The sequence below is a fragment of the Procambarus clarkii genome, chromosome 7 (genome assembly GCF_040958095.1).
Source record: "Procambarus clarkii isolate CNS0578487 chromosome 7, FALCON_Pclarkii_2.0, whole genome shotgun sequence".
NCBI lineage: Eukaryota > Metazoa > Arthropoda > Malacostraca > Decapoda > Cambaridae > Procambarus > Procambarus clarkii.
This window is the reverse complement of record NC_091156.1, coordinates 8931561-8947720: the sequence shown is the minus strand read 5'-3', so window position 1 is coordinate 8947720 and position 16160 is coordinate 8931561. Positions and strand designations below refer to the sequence as shown.

Here is a 16160-nt window from a genome sequence, read left to right as displayed (position 1 = left end):
AAGCCCCGAAATCATCTCAAGATAGATAGATCTGATCTTCGAATTCTTTGTTGAATCTGGCCATAAAATTGTGGATGGAGGTGGCTTCCTCAGCATCTTCTTTAAGTGCATTCTACTTGTTGACCTTCCCCCCCCCCCCCCCCCCCGTATATTCTACACATATCTCTATACATATATTTAAACTTGCGTTTCCAGCTTCGACGTATGTCCTTTCTTCCTACTTTCTCGCAATTTAGAGAGGCTGTCTTTGTCCATCTTGTCCATTCCCGTCAGTATCTTGTATATTTTGATCAAATTCGCTCTGTTTCTTCCATTCTCTAGGGGTTGAGAGATCTCGTATTCTTAGCCTTTTCTCATAGCTTAAGACGCCTTAACTCTGGCATTAATCTTGTTGCAAACCATTGTACTATTTTTTTTTCTTTTTTTTTTTGAGATATATACAAGAGTTGTTACATTCTTGTAGAGCCACTAGTACGCGTAGCGTTTCGGGCAGGTCCCTGGAATACGATCCCCGCCGCGAAGAATCGTTTTTTCATCCAAGTACACATTTTACTGTTGCATTAAACAGAGGCTACAGTTAAGGAATTGCGCCTAGTAAATCCTCCCCGGCCAGGATACGAACCCATGCCATAGCGCTCGCGGAACGCCAGGCGAGTGTCTTACCACTACACCACGGAGACTGCCTTTTATTAATTTGAATGTGACTGTATCCCTTCTTTCGCCACGCAAGAGATTGTTGTGACTGTAGTCCTTCCATCGCCGCCCACTAGCTGGTATCGGCTCCATAATAAACTAATTAAAATAACTTGTTATCTGTATTTATAATATCTGCGGCTTCGCTTATTTCTGTTTTAGTTTGCCATAAAATATGTCATTTTCTTTGGTTTCTCAGTATGCTTGGGCAGACTGTTTCAAATTCTTTAAGTGAACTATAATTCTATACTAGTATACCATTGTCGAAGATATATAGGAAGCCTTTTAGGCTTATCGAGGTTTCCCTAGTCAAAGCGAATCTATTCACGCTGTCACCAACCAATTACTGGCCAGGACCAACGGTGCTTAAACTACATACGACCAAGCCCAGTTAACTCTGAAATCTACCCGCCAAATAATTAAGAGCAGATAGGCGTGACCCAAGAGCCATAGCTTATTCCCCGCCAAATTCAACTTTGTGATGAGTACTATGTGAGGAATAATTAAAAGAAATTGTCTACTCTATGCCTCATTCAAAATTATAATAAAAAAGTACCTAATATTATCCTCATAGTTTCCTACCGTGTGCTTCAAACTCACACTGTATCTTGTGCTACCCAATCCCCCAATATTAGTACTTAAGACATGTAACTTCACCGGTGTAATGTTTTCCATCCATTTATATTGTAGTTGACCAAACCACACACTAGAAAGTGAAGGGACGACGACGTTTCAAGTCACAATCGACTTTGAGAATGGTCCAGGACGGACCGAAACGTCGTCGTCCCTTCACTTTCTAATATGTAGTTTGGTCAACATATTTCAGCCACGTTATTGTGACTCCTCGTCTGCTTATATTGTAGTAATTATATTTGAGCTCAAATTTTCCTACATGTACCTAATAATTATCTTAACTTATCCGTTAGATTAAGGACCTGCCCGAGACGCTATGCGTGTTAGATGGCTTTGCAAGAATGTAAGAACATATATGTTATGTACTCTCACAAACCCAATGTACCTTCTTGTGTATAAATAAATAGATAAATAAATTAATATAATCGAGTAACGAAAACATCGTACAATACACCACCTTATTTATGCTGATGTGCATGAGTTGTCATCAAATATTTAAATAATCTGAAGCATTAGCAAATTATGTTTACATTATAACTATCAACGTTAAATTTAATTAAAATAGTGAGAGGAGCGGCATGACTTGTATTTTAAGTCTATCCACTTTTGGTACCGTTTTCTATAGCCTTAAATGCATCCTGAAAGCTTTATAGAAAACCTTTTTTGGTAATGGGTAAACTCTGTTAAATACCTTAAACTTATAATTGGTTTGTAGAATTCCCGATTGGCAATAATTTTGTCGTGGCGTATTGAAAGACTGATACTTAACAATTAATTTTACGGAAAGCCCTTCCGTATTCTTGTCAGTCGATTAAAAATCATATTTCAACAGTCAAAATTTTCAGAGACGAATGCTGTTTAATTGACACTGGATCGCCGCATAGAAAACTATTTGAAATATATATAATATTTGATTGATTGTTCACATTCACTGTGTAGCAGTGAATATGAACACCAACCTCATGACAATGAGACCCGAATGAATTATTTTTGATTAAGCAAAATCTTTTTATCAATTTTGTCAAATCTGCTGACCTGATAAAGGCATTTTAGAAGTTGTAATAAAATGTTGTAAATGAGATGGATCATTGGCTCCTGTGAGATCCCTATCTATACACAACTTTTGGAGATGCTCAGTCGGCGTTGTGGGACTTGTTACCCTTAAGAATTTTTGTCATTAGTTCATTGGCCTTCCCGGAAAAAAGGGGTTACATCTCTTCTACGGCAACTATTGTTGTTATAGATTCAGCTACTTGGAACAAGTTCCAAGTAGCACGGGCTATGGTGAGCCCGTAACTTACCTGGCACAGGAGCGGGGCAAGTAGCACGGGTTATGGTGAGCCCGTAACTTACCTGGCACAGGAGCGGGGCAAGTAGCACGGGTTATGGTGAGCCCGTAACTTACCTGGCACAGGAGCGGGGCAAGTAGCACGGGCTATGGTGAGCCCGTAACTTACCTGCCAAAGGAGCGGGGCAAGTAGCACGGGCTATGGTGAGCCCGTAACTTACCTGCCACAGGAGCGGGGCAAGTAGCACGGGCTATGGTGAGCCCGTAACTTACCTGCCACAGGAGCGGGGCAAGTAGCACGGGTTATGGTGAGCCCGTAACTTACCCGGCACAGGAGCGAGGCAAGTAGCACGGGCTATGGTGAGCCCGTAACTTACCTGGCACAGGAGCGGGGCAAGTAGCACGGGCTATAGTGAGCCCGTAACTTACCTGGCACAGGAGCGGGGCAGGTAGCACGTACTTTGCCTAATGCTATGCTAGTGTTTAATATGCCTATAGCCACTAATACGCACAGCGTTTCGGGCAAAACAGTGTCACCCCAGAATTTAGTTAGTTTAGTTCTTTTATTATGCACCCCATACCCATACCCCATACCCATACTCCATATCAGGAGGCCTGGTCGACGACCGGGCCGCGGGGACACTAAGCCCCGGAAGCACCTCAAGGTAGCCTCAAGGTAGGTACCAATCTGATGGGCGGTAGTGGAAAGGGTTACAGAGGCACATAATGGGCTCAGGGACTGAACCAAAGGATCAGGCGAAAACTGCTTAGGAGAATAATGAATTAAGAGGAATGAATTAAAATAACGAATGTAAAAGCAAAAACATATTAAAGACTAATATTTTTATTAGCAAAACCGGTGAAACATATAAGTGTTCTGCGCGTTGTAATGTGAAGATATGGAACTCGACAACCTATGATAACCATCTTTGTAACCCGTATGTAACTCCTTTTTTGTAACAAAGTTCAAATAAAGTAAATATATATGTGTACATACAAAAGAATGTGGGTGGTAGGAGAAGATAATATTAGTGTTCAGTGAGAAACCACAAGGTCTCCTCTGAATACTTTTTATTTTCTTCTCCGAGGCTATGGGTCCCCACATTGGCACCAGAGGTCATACAATATGTATATCATACATACATACAACAAATACTGCATTTGCTTGTGGTATACATGGGGAAATTTGTCGAATTTGAATGCACAATTAAATCACAACAAAGTGAATGAATCTCTGTATAAATATTGAAGCCTTACGATTCCAATCTTTATTCTGGAATTGAAATATGTCTCGGTGTGCTTAAGATTGTCTAATCAGCCTCAGCTGCGTGTTAATTTCTAAGGATTTCGTTAATGTTTTTTGCTATTGAGGTCAAGACTTCAGGGGCCAGATTCACGAAGAAATTACGCAAACACTTACGAACCTGAACATGTTTTCTCCATCTTTGGCGGCTTTGTTTACAATTATTAAACAGTTAATGAGCTCCGAAGCACCAGGAGGCTGTTTATAACAATAACAAGAGTTGATTGGGAAGTTTTCATGCTTGTAAACTGTTTAATAAATGTAAGCAAAATCATAAAAGATTGAGGAAAGATGTATACGTTCGTAAGTACTTGCGTAACTGCTTCGTGAATCTGGGCCCAGGTATTTAGGCTTTGTCTCCAAAAACCTATTATGTGTTCAGCTGAAAAGAGTAGTTAAGCTGTTTTCTAAAGCGTGGGATTACGAGCTTATTCTTTGGAGATTTCAACTTGCCCAGTTTTAAGGTGACGAATAGCAAATAATAATGGTATATCAAAAAAATTTCTCTAGCATTAATCAATGACAGGTCAGAGAATTACCTTAGATTCTGTGACAGATTTTGGGCCAATCAGAAGATGTTTTAGATCTGATCTTCACAAACGATGAAGACAGAATAAGAGACATTACAATCTCAGATGCCACATACTCATCAAAATGTTAAAAATTTCCGCCATTATTGAACTTATACTTAAAAATGAAGGTTCATTCACAGAGGTCGAAAAAAACATGAGTAAAATCCTAAACAAAAATACATTTACTTATAAATTTACTTGACTATTTGATATTAACTATTCCAGTGATATTGGAATTAAGGGGCCTCGTAGCCTGGTGGATAGCGCGCAGGACTCGTAATTCTGTGGCACGGGTTCGATTCCCGCACGAGGCAGAAACAAATGGGCAAAGTTTCTTTCACCCTGAATGCCCCTGTTACCTAGCAGTAAATAGGTACCTGGGAGTTAGTCAGCTGTCACGGGCTGCTTCCTGGGGGTGGAGGCCTGGTCGAGGACCGGGCCGCGGGGACACTAAAGCCCCGAAATCATCTCAAGATAACCTCAAGATATTCAATATAATTTGGCAGATGTTATTAAATTCCACGAGTCAGGCTGTGTTCATGTGGTCAATTTCTCTTTCAGTCTTCCTATGCTTGTGTTAATATCGGATGTATTGTCTGGAGGATGTCATTCATAAAGCAGCTGTCCGGATCTTCAACTTTCATGTTGTTTATTGGGGGGAGCTAAACATAGTGGCCATTTAGGATTTCACACATTTCTTTGTCATTCTCCGTGTGCGATCCTTCAGTTGTAAGTTAAGATCCAATACTGGTAGAGGTTTTTTTATTTTGATTTCGCATATGTGAAAAAACAAATCAGGAAATTCCAGGATTTACTTTAATGTTAAATAAAAATGTGGTATTATTCACCTAGTGAATAATACAACACACACACACACACACACACACACACACTCACACACACACACACGCACACGCACACACACTCACACACTCACACACACACACACACACACACACACACACACACACAGAAAGCCGCCCGTAACAGCTGTCTACCTCCCAGGTACCTAGTTACTGCTAGGTAACAAGGGCATCAGGGTGAAAGACACTCTGCCCATTTGTTTCCTCTATCGCCGGGGATCTATCCCCGGTCCTTAGGATTACGAGTCTCAAGCGCTGTCCACTCAGCCACATGCCCCTAGGGCCTGTAAGAATCTCATTGATAAGCAAGATGGCTCTTCAGTGCAAGGGAAGTAAAAATTATTAGTTTAAAAGTAAACAAACGTAAACCTGACGTCTCCAAGACGTACGTTTCCAGCAACCAGGAGGCCTGGTCGACGACCGGGCCGCGGGGACACTAAGCCCCGGAAGCACCTCAAGGTAGCCTCAAGGTAGGTAGGTACTTCGCTGTAATACAATGGGTCAGCGTTGTCTCCCTCCCCCCCCCCGACAATCGAATGATCCCGTGTTCGATTTCCGGCCAGAAAATAGTTTTCAGAATTCAGACAAACTGTTCCCGCCAAACAAACACACACTGAAACTACGACGTTGGTACAACGTTCGAACAAGTTTTAACACCTCCTAACCAGTTATAACAACCAATATAGCCAGTTGTAACAACGTTCTAATACGTCATAAACACGTTAAGCCAAGATGTAACAATTTTATTACAAGTTGTAACAAGCGGAAAATAGAGACAGTTTCGGTTTGTGTTTCCAGGGTCGTGGCTTGCATCCTTGGGAAAAGTTAGTAATTGTGGGGAACCTAGATAGCACAAACTAGGTTTCTGTCCCCGACAATGGGACACCAAAACTACACCTGACATGAGAATAAGTGTTAAAATGTTTGTTTTCTCATTGCAGGAAGGCGACGAGGGGACGCCCAGATCACCCACGGACCACGAGGGGACGCCCAGATCACCCACGGGCCACGAGGGGACGCCCAGATCACCCACGGACCACGAGGGGACGCCCAGATCACCCACGGACCACGAGGGGACGCCCAGATCACCCACGGACCACGAGGGTAAGTATCTGGGGCCAGATTCACGAAGCACTTACGAACCTGTACATCTTCTCTCAATCTTTGGCGGCTTTGTTTACAATTATTAAACAGTTAATGAGCTCCGAAGCACCAGGAGGCTGTTTATAACAATAACAACAGTTGATTGGCAAGTTTTCATGCTTGTAAACTGTTTAATAAATGAAACCAAAGCTGTTAATCGTTGAGAAAAGATGTACCGATTCGTAAGTGCTTGCGTAACTGCTTCGTGAATCTGGCCCCTGGAATCCTGTTTATGGTTTACGGTATACTGTACCTTAGTAAACCACTGGGGCAGACTCGTCAAGTTAGACTTCGTCCTGGGGCCAGATTCACGAAGCACTTACGCAAGCACTTACGAACGTGTACATCTTTTCTCAATCTTTGAGGACTTTGATTGCATTTATTAAACAGTTTACAAGCATGAAAACTTGCCATTCAACTGTTGTTATTGTTACAAACAACCTCCTGGTGCTTCGGAGCTCATTAACTATGTAATAATTGTAAACAAAGCCGCTAAAGATTGAGGAAAGATGTACAGGTTCGTAAGTGCTTGCGTAACTGCTTCTTGAATCTGGCCCCTGAATTGTGAGAAGTGTGTACCGACTGTCACTATACGAACATATGGCGATATGTATTTGTGCAGTTCTTCGTCTTACACTTCTGTGGCAACTACGATTTAATACGATCACAGACAAGTGGTACTCGTGTGTACTAATTCCAAGGCTCCTTGCCATACATTCTCGTCATATAATCGAAGACAAAATTTATATTCGTATGCCATTCGCGTTACGCTCAGGGGGAGAGAGATGTGTGTGTTTTGTACTGTTCTGTATTCTAGGTATGTACTGTACCTCTAGATTCGCTCATTTCTTGCTTGCTGTGTTTGGCGCTTCTGGGACTGATGGCCTGGAAACGCGTTGTTCCAGACTCTGATGTTCCAGGTTCTTCTTGAAGTGAGCGAAGTAAACTTTGAAATGCTGAGTGCAGATTCCACGGTCCGTATAAAAGTTTTTTTGCAGCGTAAGTTAGGAGAGCGGGGTTAGTGATCCACTGGTAGATAGGCTGGAGCTTCACCGGCAGTTTATGTGGCAATCCTAAAATGTTGAATGGAAACAAGGGTGGTGGTGTTGTGGCAGACGTTCCAAGACTGGGGAACCAGTTGGGCACATAGTTACCGAATGGTCCGAAGCCATTGGCGGGCTGCCCGAAGCCATTGACGGGTTGCCCGAAGGCATTGACGGGTTGCCCGAAGGCATTGACGGGTTGCCCGAAGCCATTGGCGGGCTGCCCGAAGCCATTGGCGGGCTGCCCGAAGCCATTGGCGGGCTGCCCGAAGCCATTAGCGGGCTGCCCGAAGCCATTAGCGGGCTGCCCGAAGCCATTAGCGGGCTGCCCGAAGCCATTGACGGGCTGCCCGAAGCCATTAACGGGCTTCCCAAAGTCATTGTTCGTTTGACCGAACTGGCCAAAGCCACTGTTAGATTGCCCATTGGCATTTTCAAACTGGCCAAAACCGCTGCCGGCCTGCCCGAAACCGCTAGTCTGAGCTGGTGCGGGTGTTGTTGTCTTACGAGGAGGACTACTGGGTCGCCACACCCAGTCGTAGCTACCCAGTGTGGTCGTCGACGGGGTTAGTAGAGAAGCTGCGGTATTCACCATCGGGTTTGTTGACGTGGTGATAGATGTGGTTCTGGGCGTGGACTCCGTGTTTCCAGTGGTCGCTGCTCCACTGTGGGTTTCTGGGTGAGGAGGAGGAGCTATAGGATCTGAGAACAATGGTTAAATCAGCATGTAAAAGGCTAAATATATTAATATGGCTCGAGTCGTTTGTAAATTATTCAGGATGAAAATGGAATTAAGGGTCCAATTTTCAGTGCCTAAAACTATTTATATTGATTGTGCTATATGTGAAAATGTCTTGATAATGTGATACATTTATATAGTTTATTTCTCTCTCTCTCTCTCTCTCTCTCTCTCTCTCTCTCTCTCTCTCTCTCTCTCTCTCTCTCTCTCTCTCTCTCTCTCTCTCTCTCTCTCTCTCTCTCTCACTGCTCCACTCAGTGACCCATCATACATACCTGCTATGAATAACGTGATGAATTCTTCAGTCGTTGTTTCTCCAGGTCCACTTCCGCCTCCTCCGCCAGGTCCACTTCCTACACCTCCACCAGGTCCACTTCCTACACCACCACCACCACCAGGTCCACTTCCTACACCACCACCACCAGGTCCACTTCCTACACCACCACCACCAGGTCCACTTCCTCCACCATCACCACCAGGTCCACTTCCTCCACCACCACCACCAGGTCCACTTCCTCCACCACCACCACCAGGTCCACTTCCTCCACCACCACCACCAGGTCCACTTCCTCCACCACCACCAGGTCCACTTCCTACACCACCACCAGGTCCACTTCCTACACCACCACCAGGTCCACTTCCTACACCACCACCACCACCAGGTCCACTTCCTACACCACCACCACCACCAGGTCCACTTCCTACACCACCACCACCACCAGGTCCACTTCCTACACCACCACCAGGTCCACTTCCTACACCACCACCACCACCACCAGGTGCACTTCCTACACCACCACCACCACCACCACCAGGTCCACTTCCTACACCACCACCACCACCAAGTCCACTTCCTACACCACCACCACCACCAGGTCCACTTCCTACACCACCACCACCACCAGGTCCACTTCCTCCACCACCACCACCACCAGGTCCACTTCCTACACCACCACCAGGTCCACTTCCTACACCACCACCACCACCAAGTCCACTTCCTACACCACCACCACCACCAGGTCCACTTCCTACACCACCACCACCACCAGGTCCACTTCCTACACCACCACCACCACCAAGTCCACTTCCTCCACCACCACCACCACCAGGTCCACTTCCTCCACCACCACCACCAGGTCCACTTCCTCCACCACCACCACCACCAGGTCCACTTCCTCCACCACCACCACCACCAGGTCCACTTCCTACACCACCACCACCACCAGGTCCACTTCCTACACCACCACCAGGTCCACTTCCTACACCACCACCACCACCACCACCAGGTCCACTTCCTACACCACCACCACCACCAGGTCCACTTCCTACACCACCACCACCACCAGGTCCACTTCCTACACCACCACCACCACCAAGTCCACTTCCTCCACCACCACCACCACCAGGTCCACTTCCTCCACCACCACCAGGTCCACTTCCTACACCACCACCAAGTCCACTTCCTACACCACCACCACCACCAGGTCCACTTCCTCCACCACCACCAGGTCCACTTCCTACACCACCACCACCAGGTCCACTTCCTACACCACCACCACCACCAAGTCCACTTCCTACACCACCACCACCACCAGGTCCACTTCCTACACCACCACCAGGTCCACTTCCTACACCACCACCACCACCAGGTCCACTTCCTACACCACCACCAGGTCCACTTCCTACACCACCACCACCAGGTCCACTTCCTACACCACCACCACCACCAGGTCCACTTCCTCCACCACCACCAGGTCCACTTCCTACACCACCACCACCAGGTCCACTTCCTACACCACCACCACCACCAAGTCCACTTCCTACACCACCACCACCACCAGGTCCACTTCCTACACCACCACCAGGTCCACTTCCTCCACCACCACCACCACCAGGTCCACTTCCTACACCACCACCACCACCAGGTCCACTTCCTACACCACCACCACCAGGTCCACTTCCTACACCACCACCACCACCAAGTCCACTTCCTACACCACCACCACCACCAGGTCCACTTCCTACACCACCACCAGGTCCACTTCCTACACCACCACCGCCAGGTCCACTTCCTACACCACCACCAGGTCCACTTCCTACACCACCACCAGGTCCACTTCCTACACCACCACCACCGCCAGGTCCACTTCCTACACCACCACCAGGTCCACTTCCTACACCACCACCAGGTCCACTTCCTACACCACCACCAGGTCCACTTGCATCTCCTGTTCCTCCTGCAGCTTCACCTACAGCTCCACTTCCACTTCCTCCAGCAGCTGCACCCTCTCCTTGAGCTTCTCCATCGTACGTCTCGACGTAGTCCCCTCCTGCAGCCTCTTCGTCTTGGCCCTGTGTGCCAGCGCCACCTCCGGCGTCACCTCCGGCGTCCTCGTAGGCGTCGTAGGTGCTGCCGACCGCAGCGTCCGCGTCCTGGCCACTAATGCTCGAATCTCCTGCCACTGAAAAGAAATATTAAAATATTGATTATATATCGTTCGTTCCGGCAATATTTCTAATGCTTGCTGAGAGGGTGTTGAACAGCCGTGGACCTCTGGTGTTCAGACAGTGTTCTCTGATTATACCACTTCCCCCATCCCCCCTTCTCTCTCTCTCTCTCTCTCTCTCTCTCTCTCTCTCTCTCTCTCTCTCTCTCTCTCTCTCTCTCTCTCTCTCTCTCTCAAGCAAGCAAGCAAGCAAGCAAGAGGAAGGCCATGGGAATAACATTAGATGAATTTCTTATTCTAAAGCCTTAATTTCAGAGCCTTAACCTACTTCAAATAAGGACATCCTTTTTAAATGTAAACTTACCCTCGCTGGGGTTGTCATAGTAATTGTAGTCATCACCCTGGCGTTGTCGTGCCGCCCCTGGCGCCTTGGGCACCTCATCTTGGCCACGCGACGTCGAGAGTGTCTTCCCACTTCTCTCTCTCACGGTGAGAGGTCTCTTGCGCAGCGCATCTCCCGGTGCGTTTGTTTCTCCAGGTTGTGTCGTCCGCCCCACGACGGTGTTTGATTTGGTGATTCCTAGTCGTTTCTGGGTCCCTCGCGGAGTGTTTTCAGTGGCCTTGCTTTTCGTCATCGTTTTTGTGGTGGTGTGGTGTTCCGGGCGGGACTTGTTCCGTGCCCTCCGGCCCGGTCTTACGGCCGGGCTTGGCAAGGCTCCAGTAGTATCTAAGCTGTTGGTCTTATTTGGCCTTTTTGCGTATTTTCTTCTCGTGTTTTTACTCTTGGCGCTTTCTGGTTCACTTTCCCTCGGTGTTCTGCCTTGCTGCACACTCTTCATCTCTGCAGTAAGATGTGCAGAGTACAAAAAAGTATTTTTTTAATAAAAAAAAGTACAAACACGTATTTTATAATAAAATATTATGTGCCTTTTTATTTGCCCATAAGAATAAATAAAAGGATAAACATCAATTTCGTTTATATTTTGATAAATATTCAGAACAAAATTTTCCCAATTGGTAGAGATTTTGTGGAACCATGACGCCATCTCTCGGCAGCGCCCGGTACTGTGTCTTTAGCCATACTATTATAATTGTTATTTGTGTTATTCCCATACAGTAAATGATGTTTAGTAGTGTGGATATATGTGGATAATATATGTACAGAAGTGGTGGAGTGGCGACCTATCGTACTCAATCGCTTGTAGAGGAACTGCTGGATACATCTGCTTCGAATCTTGATAAACTCATTGTTTCCAATCCTCGTAAAAGCAAGACAAATGTACACACCGTTGCAAAAATATTAACCTTTTCTTGTTTTATTAGGAATAAAGTTGTACATAATATAGCCTATAATCAAAAGAAAGGGGCATCGGGTTTATGATGTATGTTCAAAATGCTAAGTACCACATGTTGTACATTTGGCAACCTGGCTATTCGATGTTTCGAAATGAAACTTCGAATAGCCAGGTTGCCAAACGTACGACATGCAGTTGTCAGCATTTTGAACATACATCATAAACCCGATGCCCCTTTATTTTGATTATAGCTATATTATGTACAACTTTATTCCTAATAAAACAAGAAAAGGTTAATATATTTGCAACAGTGTGTGTATTTGTCATGCTTTTACAAGGATTCGAAACGAGTTTATAAAGATTCGAAGCAGATGTGTCGAGCAGTTCCTCAACAAACGGTTCAGTCTCCTCATACGATTGGTGGCGTGCGGACGGGTGCAGATACACTCCGCCGGCCAAGGCGTCATTGGGTAGCCTGTGACGGGTTGGTTAGTTATCCAGCCGCATGTGTTCACGGGGGCGCTTGTGCTTCCTGTGTTAACATTAAGGTAAATCGTCAGATTCTCCTTGTCGGGAACAGCTTTGATCTCAATATTAACTCCCAACAGTGAATGTTATACCTAGTAAAGGGGTGAATATTATTAGCCTAGTTTATATTGTTTGAACTGAGGCCGCGTTTTTTCTCTAGCCTAGGGCGGAACTTTCCCCCCATCTGTTCACCTCATTAATGGCTCACTCCTATTGTTACATGTATACCAAATGAGTATACATATGCATGAAGGGTATACACCCCCAACTTTTGTTGTATAAACTCTGTTTAATTTTAATTCAAAAAGGGAGCCGAGCGGACAGCACGCAGGACTTGTGATCCTATGGTCCTGGGTTCGATCCCGGGCGCCGGCGAGAAACAATGGGCAGAGTTTCTTTCACCCTATGCCCCTGATACCTAGCAGTAAAATAGGTACCTGGGTGTTAGCCAGCTGTCGCGGGCTGCTTCCTGGGGGTGGAGGCCTAGTCGAGGACCGGGCCGCGGGGACACTAAAGCCCCGAAATCGTCTAAAGATAACCTCAAGATGTCGAGAATTAAGGTACAATTCCCGATTGGTCAGTAAGCACTTGATCTTGCCTTATTAACCCTCCACAGGTTAAGGTAACAATCATCAATGTTGATGATTGTTAATCAATCATCTTTCAATGTTGCTGAACTGTAAAACAATTTAGCATTTTCACTGTTGGATAAAAAGACACTTGCTGTGGTTTATCGTATCTGGTAATATGAGCAAAAGGAAGTTTGTGTCGTGCGGGGGATGCAGGGGCCAGATTCACGAAAGCACTTACGCAAACACTTACGAACCTGTACATCTCTCCTCAATCTTTGGCGGCTTTGTTTCCAATTATTAAACGGTTAATGAGCTCCGAAGCACCAGGAGGCTGTTTATAACAATAACAACAGTTGACTGGGAAGTTTTCATGCTTGTAAACTGTTTAATAAATGTAACCAAAGCCGTCAAGGATTGAGGAAAGATGTACACGTTCGTAAGTGCTGGCGTAAGTGCTTTCGTGAATCTGGCCCAAGGTTCCTCCCACAAATGTATTGCATTTTCACAAGAATGATCCAAACTGTCAAAATTGTAAAGTTTTTTCTACAAATTAGAGCGTCAAAATATGGCGAGGATCGGTCTCCGTAAGTCAGGTGTCGGAGTCTTGGGCTGGAACGTTTTATATTACAGATGACTGCATATAATTTTGTTCAACAGGCTGGGAAAATTGTTTGCAGGCGGTGAGGGAGGTGGTGTGGTGGTGGGGGGGGGGGGAGATAGTTTGCGGGGACGGAAGTGGTGTGGGGGGTTGTTTGCGATGGAGTGTTTAGTATGCTAACATTAAATAATGGAAATCGATATCTATTTAATTTATTTTAGCAACTAACCACAAAACATTAAGCTGAACTAATCAGAACGGAGTAGATTTTCCACCCATTTCGCAAATATGTAAAGCCTAACTTTTTATTGATGTTCCTGCTAGAATACACCATAGTGGTTTCACCGGGGTGAGAATAACTTGAGCTACCTCATCCCTGTGTATTTATACCTCTATAAAGTTTATTAAAATGTTTTGGTTTTACGTCGTATTAATGTATGTCAATTAGCATATGTGGCACATGTAATCTTTGGAGAGGTCTAGAGATTATAGATATTAAACTCGCATGTGCTACTAATTTTATTTAGGGCGTTCATGTGTTGAAAACCTAACTTGCCTCGACGCACTAACTTTGCACTACGCTTACCTGGTAAATTGAAATAAGTTTATTGAGGTAAAATACACACAAAGGGATGAGGTAGCTCAAGCTATTCTCACCCCGTTCAGTACATCGTGTTAATACATATACACACATCACAAATAATAAACATATTGCCAAACATTGAGAGATAAACATATACATTTCCTCCTGGTATGGTACCAGGCTTACCTGGCGAGCGTTGGTCGACCTCCATGGCGACACTTGGCGAGGTCTGGCGTGGGTGAGCACGCCTCGCTCCACCTACTCCCGGGTTCCTGTAGCTGGTGAAGGTGCCTATGGGCCCTGCTATCCCATCTGAAGGGCTCTCCCCCGCTGCTTGGTTCACACCTTGCCTCGTCGTAGTCCCGCTCGCCGCCACCACCACGATCACCCCCACGACAGTAATAAATAACATTGCTGGCACGCTTTTGGATTATTCCGATTACATTTCACGTGTATTAATGTTAGCCACGCGGGACCCAAAAGGTAAATGTGACGGGCTGTGGAGCGGGTACATACTTTCCCTCCAGGCTCCACAAGGCAGGAAGTACGCTCGCAACAGAGCTGCGGTGTTTCGGACGTGTGGAGGAAGGGAGGGTGATGGTGGCGGTAGAGAAAGTGATGGTAGCGTGATGTAGGACAAAGGATGCTTATTGTGAGGCAGGGATGCCACGTAGGGGTGATGTGGTTGTCTGTATCTAATGGTTAAAATCGCACCACCAGAACATTGGGTTGCCGCAGCGGCCCAGGCGAGCCATTCTATGGCTCCTTACTTCCTGATTCCTTCCAGATTCCGCTCATGCCCCGCTTCGACTGTCTATTGAGCTTAGGCTACAGTTTCTGGTAATGCTCTGTTTGGTAGAGCATAAACGGCTAGCGGTATTTATATGGTATAAACTTGTATAAAAGAATGTTTGTTAGAAGATAGTCCAGACACTTGAGGCCAGCTTGAACTACATTTGCACAGTAAATTCTTTCCTCGGAGATGAACAGCGAAGAACAGAGGTGTCATAGGCACAGAGAACAATGCATGAACATCAGAGGTCCACGGCTGTTAATCGTCCCAGCAAGCATAAGAAATATTGCTGGCACAAACATAGACGTCTTTACATAAGAACATAAGAACAAAGGTAACTGCAGAAGGCCTATTGGCCCATACGAGGCAGCTCCTATCTATAACCACCCAATCCCACTCATATACATGTACAACCCGCGCTTGAAACAATCGAGGGACCCCACATCCACCCTGTTACGCGGCAATTGGTTCCACAAATCAACAACCCTGGTAAGAGAACTAGATTGCTTCGTTCGAAAAGTGCCGGAATAACCAGTGTGGATACGAAGCCCTGCGGGCCGCTCGAAGCTACAGCCTGTTGGTCAAAGCTCTCAAAAGTAAAGCTTGGCCCCGGGCCGGGCTTGGAAAGTAGAAAAACTCTAGGAACCCCATCAAGGCAAGACATGGTCAATACTGGCCATAGGCGGGTTGGGGATCGATCTCTATGCTTCCTTTTCATGAAATTCCATCTAATACCGTTTTTCAATGTTGCTTTTATCACGGCGATTGTGGGATCGTTGACAGATTGTAGGTAGTTCCTCCTTCTATTGCATAAATGTCCAATGTTGAAATGTGTGTGTAGTTAACATAACTCTTATCACTCTAATATTATAATTTCATGCGTGATTTGCACGAAGTTTTGCAGCAAGTGAATAGAGGACGATAGTTCCTGTAGCAGGCATTTTTTACGTTAAAAGTTGCAAGTCTGTGTTACTTAATACTCAGTCTCCGTGGTGTAGTGGTAAGACACTCGCCTGGCGTTCCGCGAGCGCTTTGTCATGGGTTCGTATCCTGGCCGGGGAGGATTT

The 16160-nt window shown here is 45.8% G+C and overlaps 2 protein-coding genes across 5 annotated transcripts in view; one reads left to right on the top strand and one right to left on the bottom strand.

Moving 5' to 3' along the window:
* Positions 1–16160, top strand: part of LOC138356400 (uncharacterized) — a 56419-nt gene that overhangs the window by 33953 nt on the left and 6306 nt on the right. For 2 of the 4 annotated variants that reach the window (XM_069312538.1, XM_069312558.1), the window contains exon 2: positions 6294–6456. In XM_069312538.1, coding sequence (XP_069168639.1) covers positions 6294–6456 — 163 coding nt within the window. Of the gene's footprint in view, positions 1–6293; positions 6457–12384; positions 12568–16160 lie in introns of those variants that run through there. The other 2 variants (XM_069312552.1, XM_069312545.1) reach the window with 1 other exon arrangement.
* On the bottom strand, positions 6491–11359 carry LOC138358432 (autotransporter adhesin BpaC-like). The gene is made up of 3 exons (XM_069316288.1): positions 11089–11359; positions 10497–10739; positions 6491–8240 (listed from the first exon to the last, which is right to left on the bottom strand). The coding sequence occupies exons 1-3, from the start codon at positions 11357–11359 to the stop codon at positions 7309–7311; spliced, it is 1446 nt and encodes a 481-aa protein (XP_069172389.1). The 3' UTR covers positions 6491–7308.

Bases quoted from the DNA above. Each gene is read 5' to 3' on its own strand.
- LOC138358432 (XM_069316288.1), bottom strand. From the start codon at position 11,359: ATGACGAAAAGCAAGGCCACTGAAAACACTCCGCGAGGGACCCAGAAA. The intron at 10,740-11,088 runs GTAAGTTTACAT...ATTTCTTTTCAG, and splicing joins CTATGACAACCCCAGCGAGG to TGGCAGGAGATTCGAGCATT. The intron at 8,241-10,496 runs GTGGACCTGGTG...CATTGTTCTCAG, and splicing joins AGGAGGAACAGGAGATGCAA to ATCCTATAGCTCCTCCTCCT.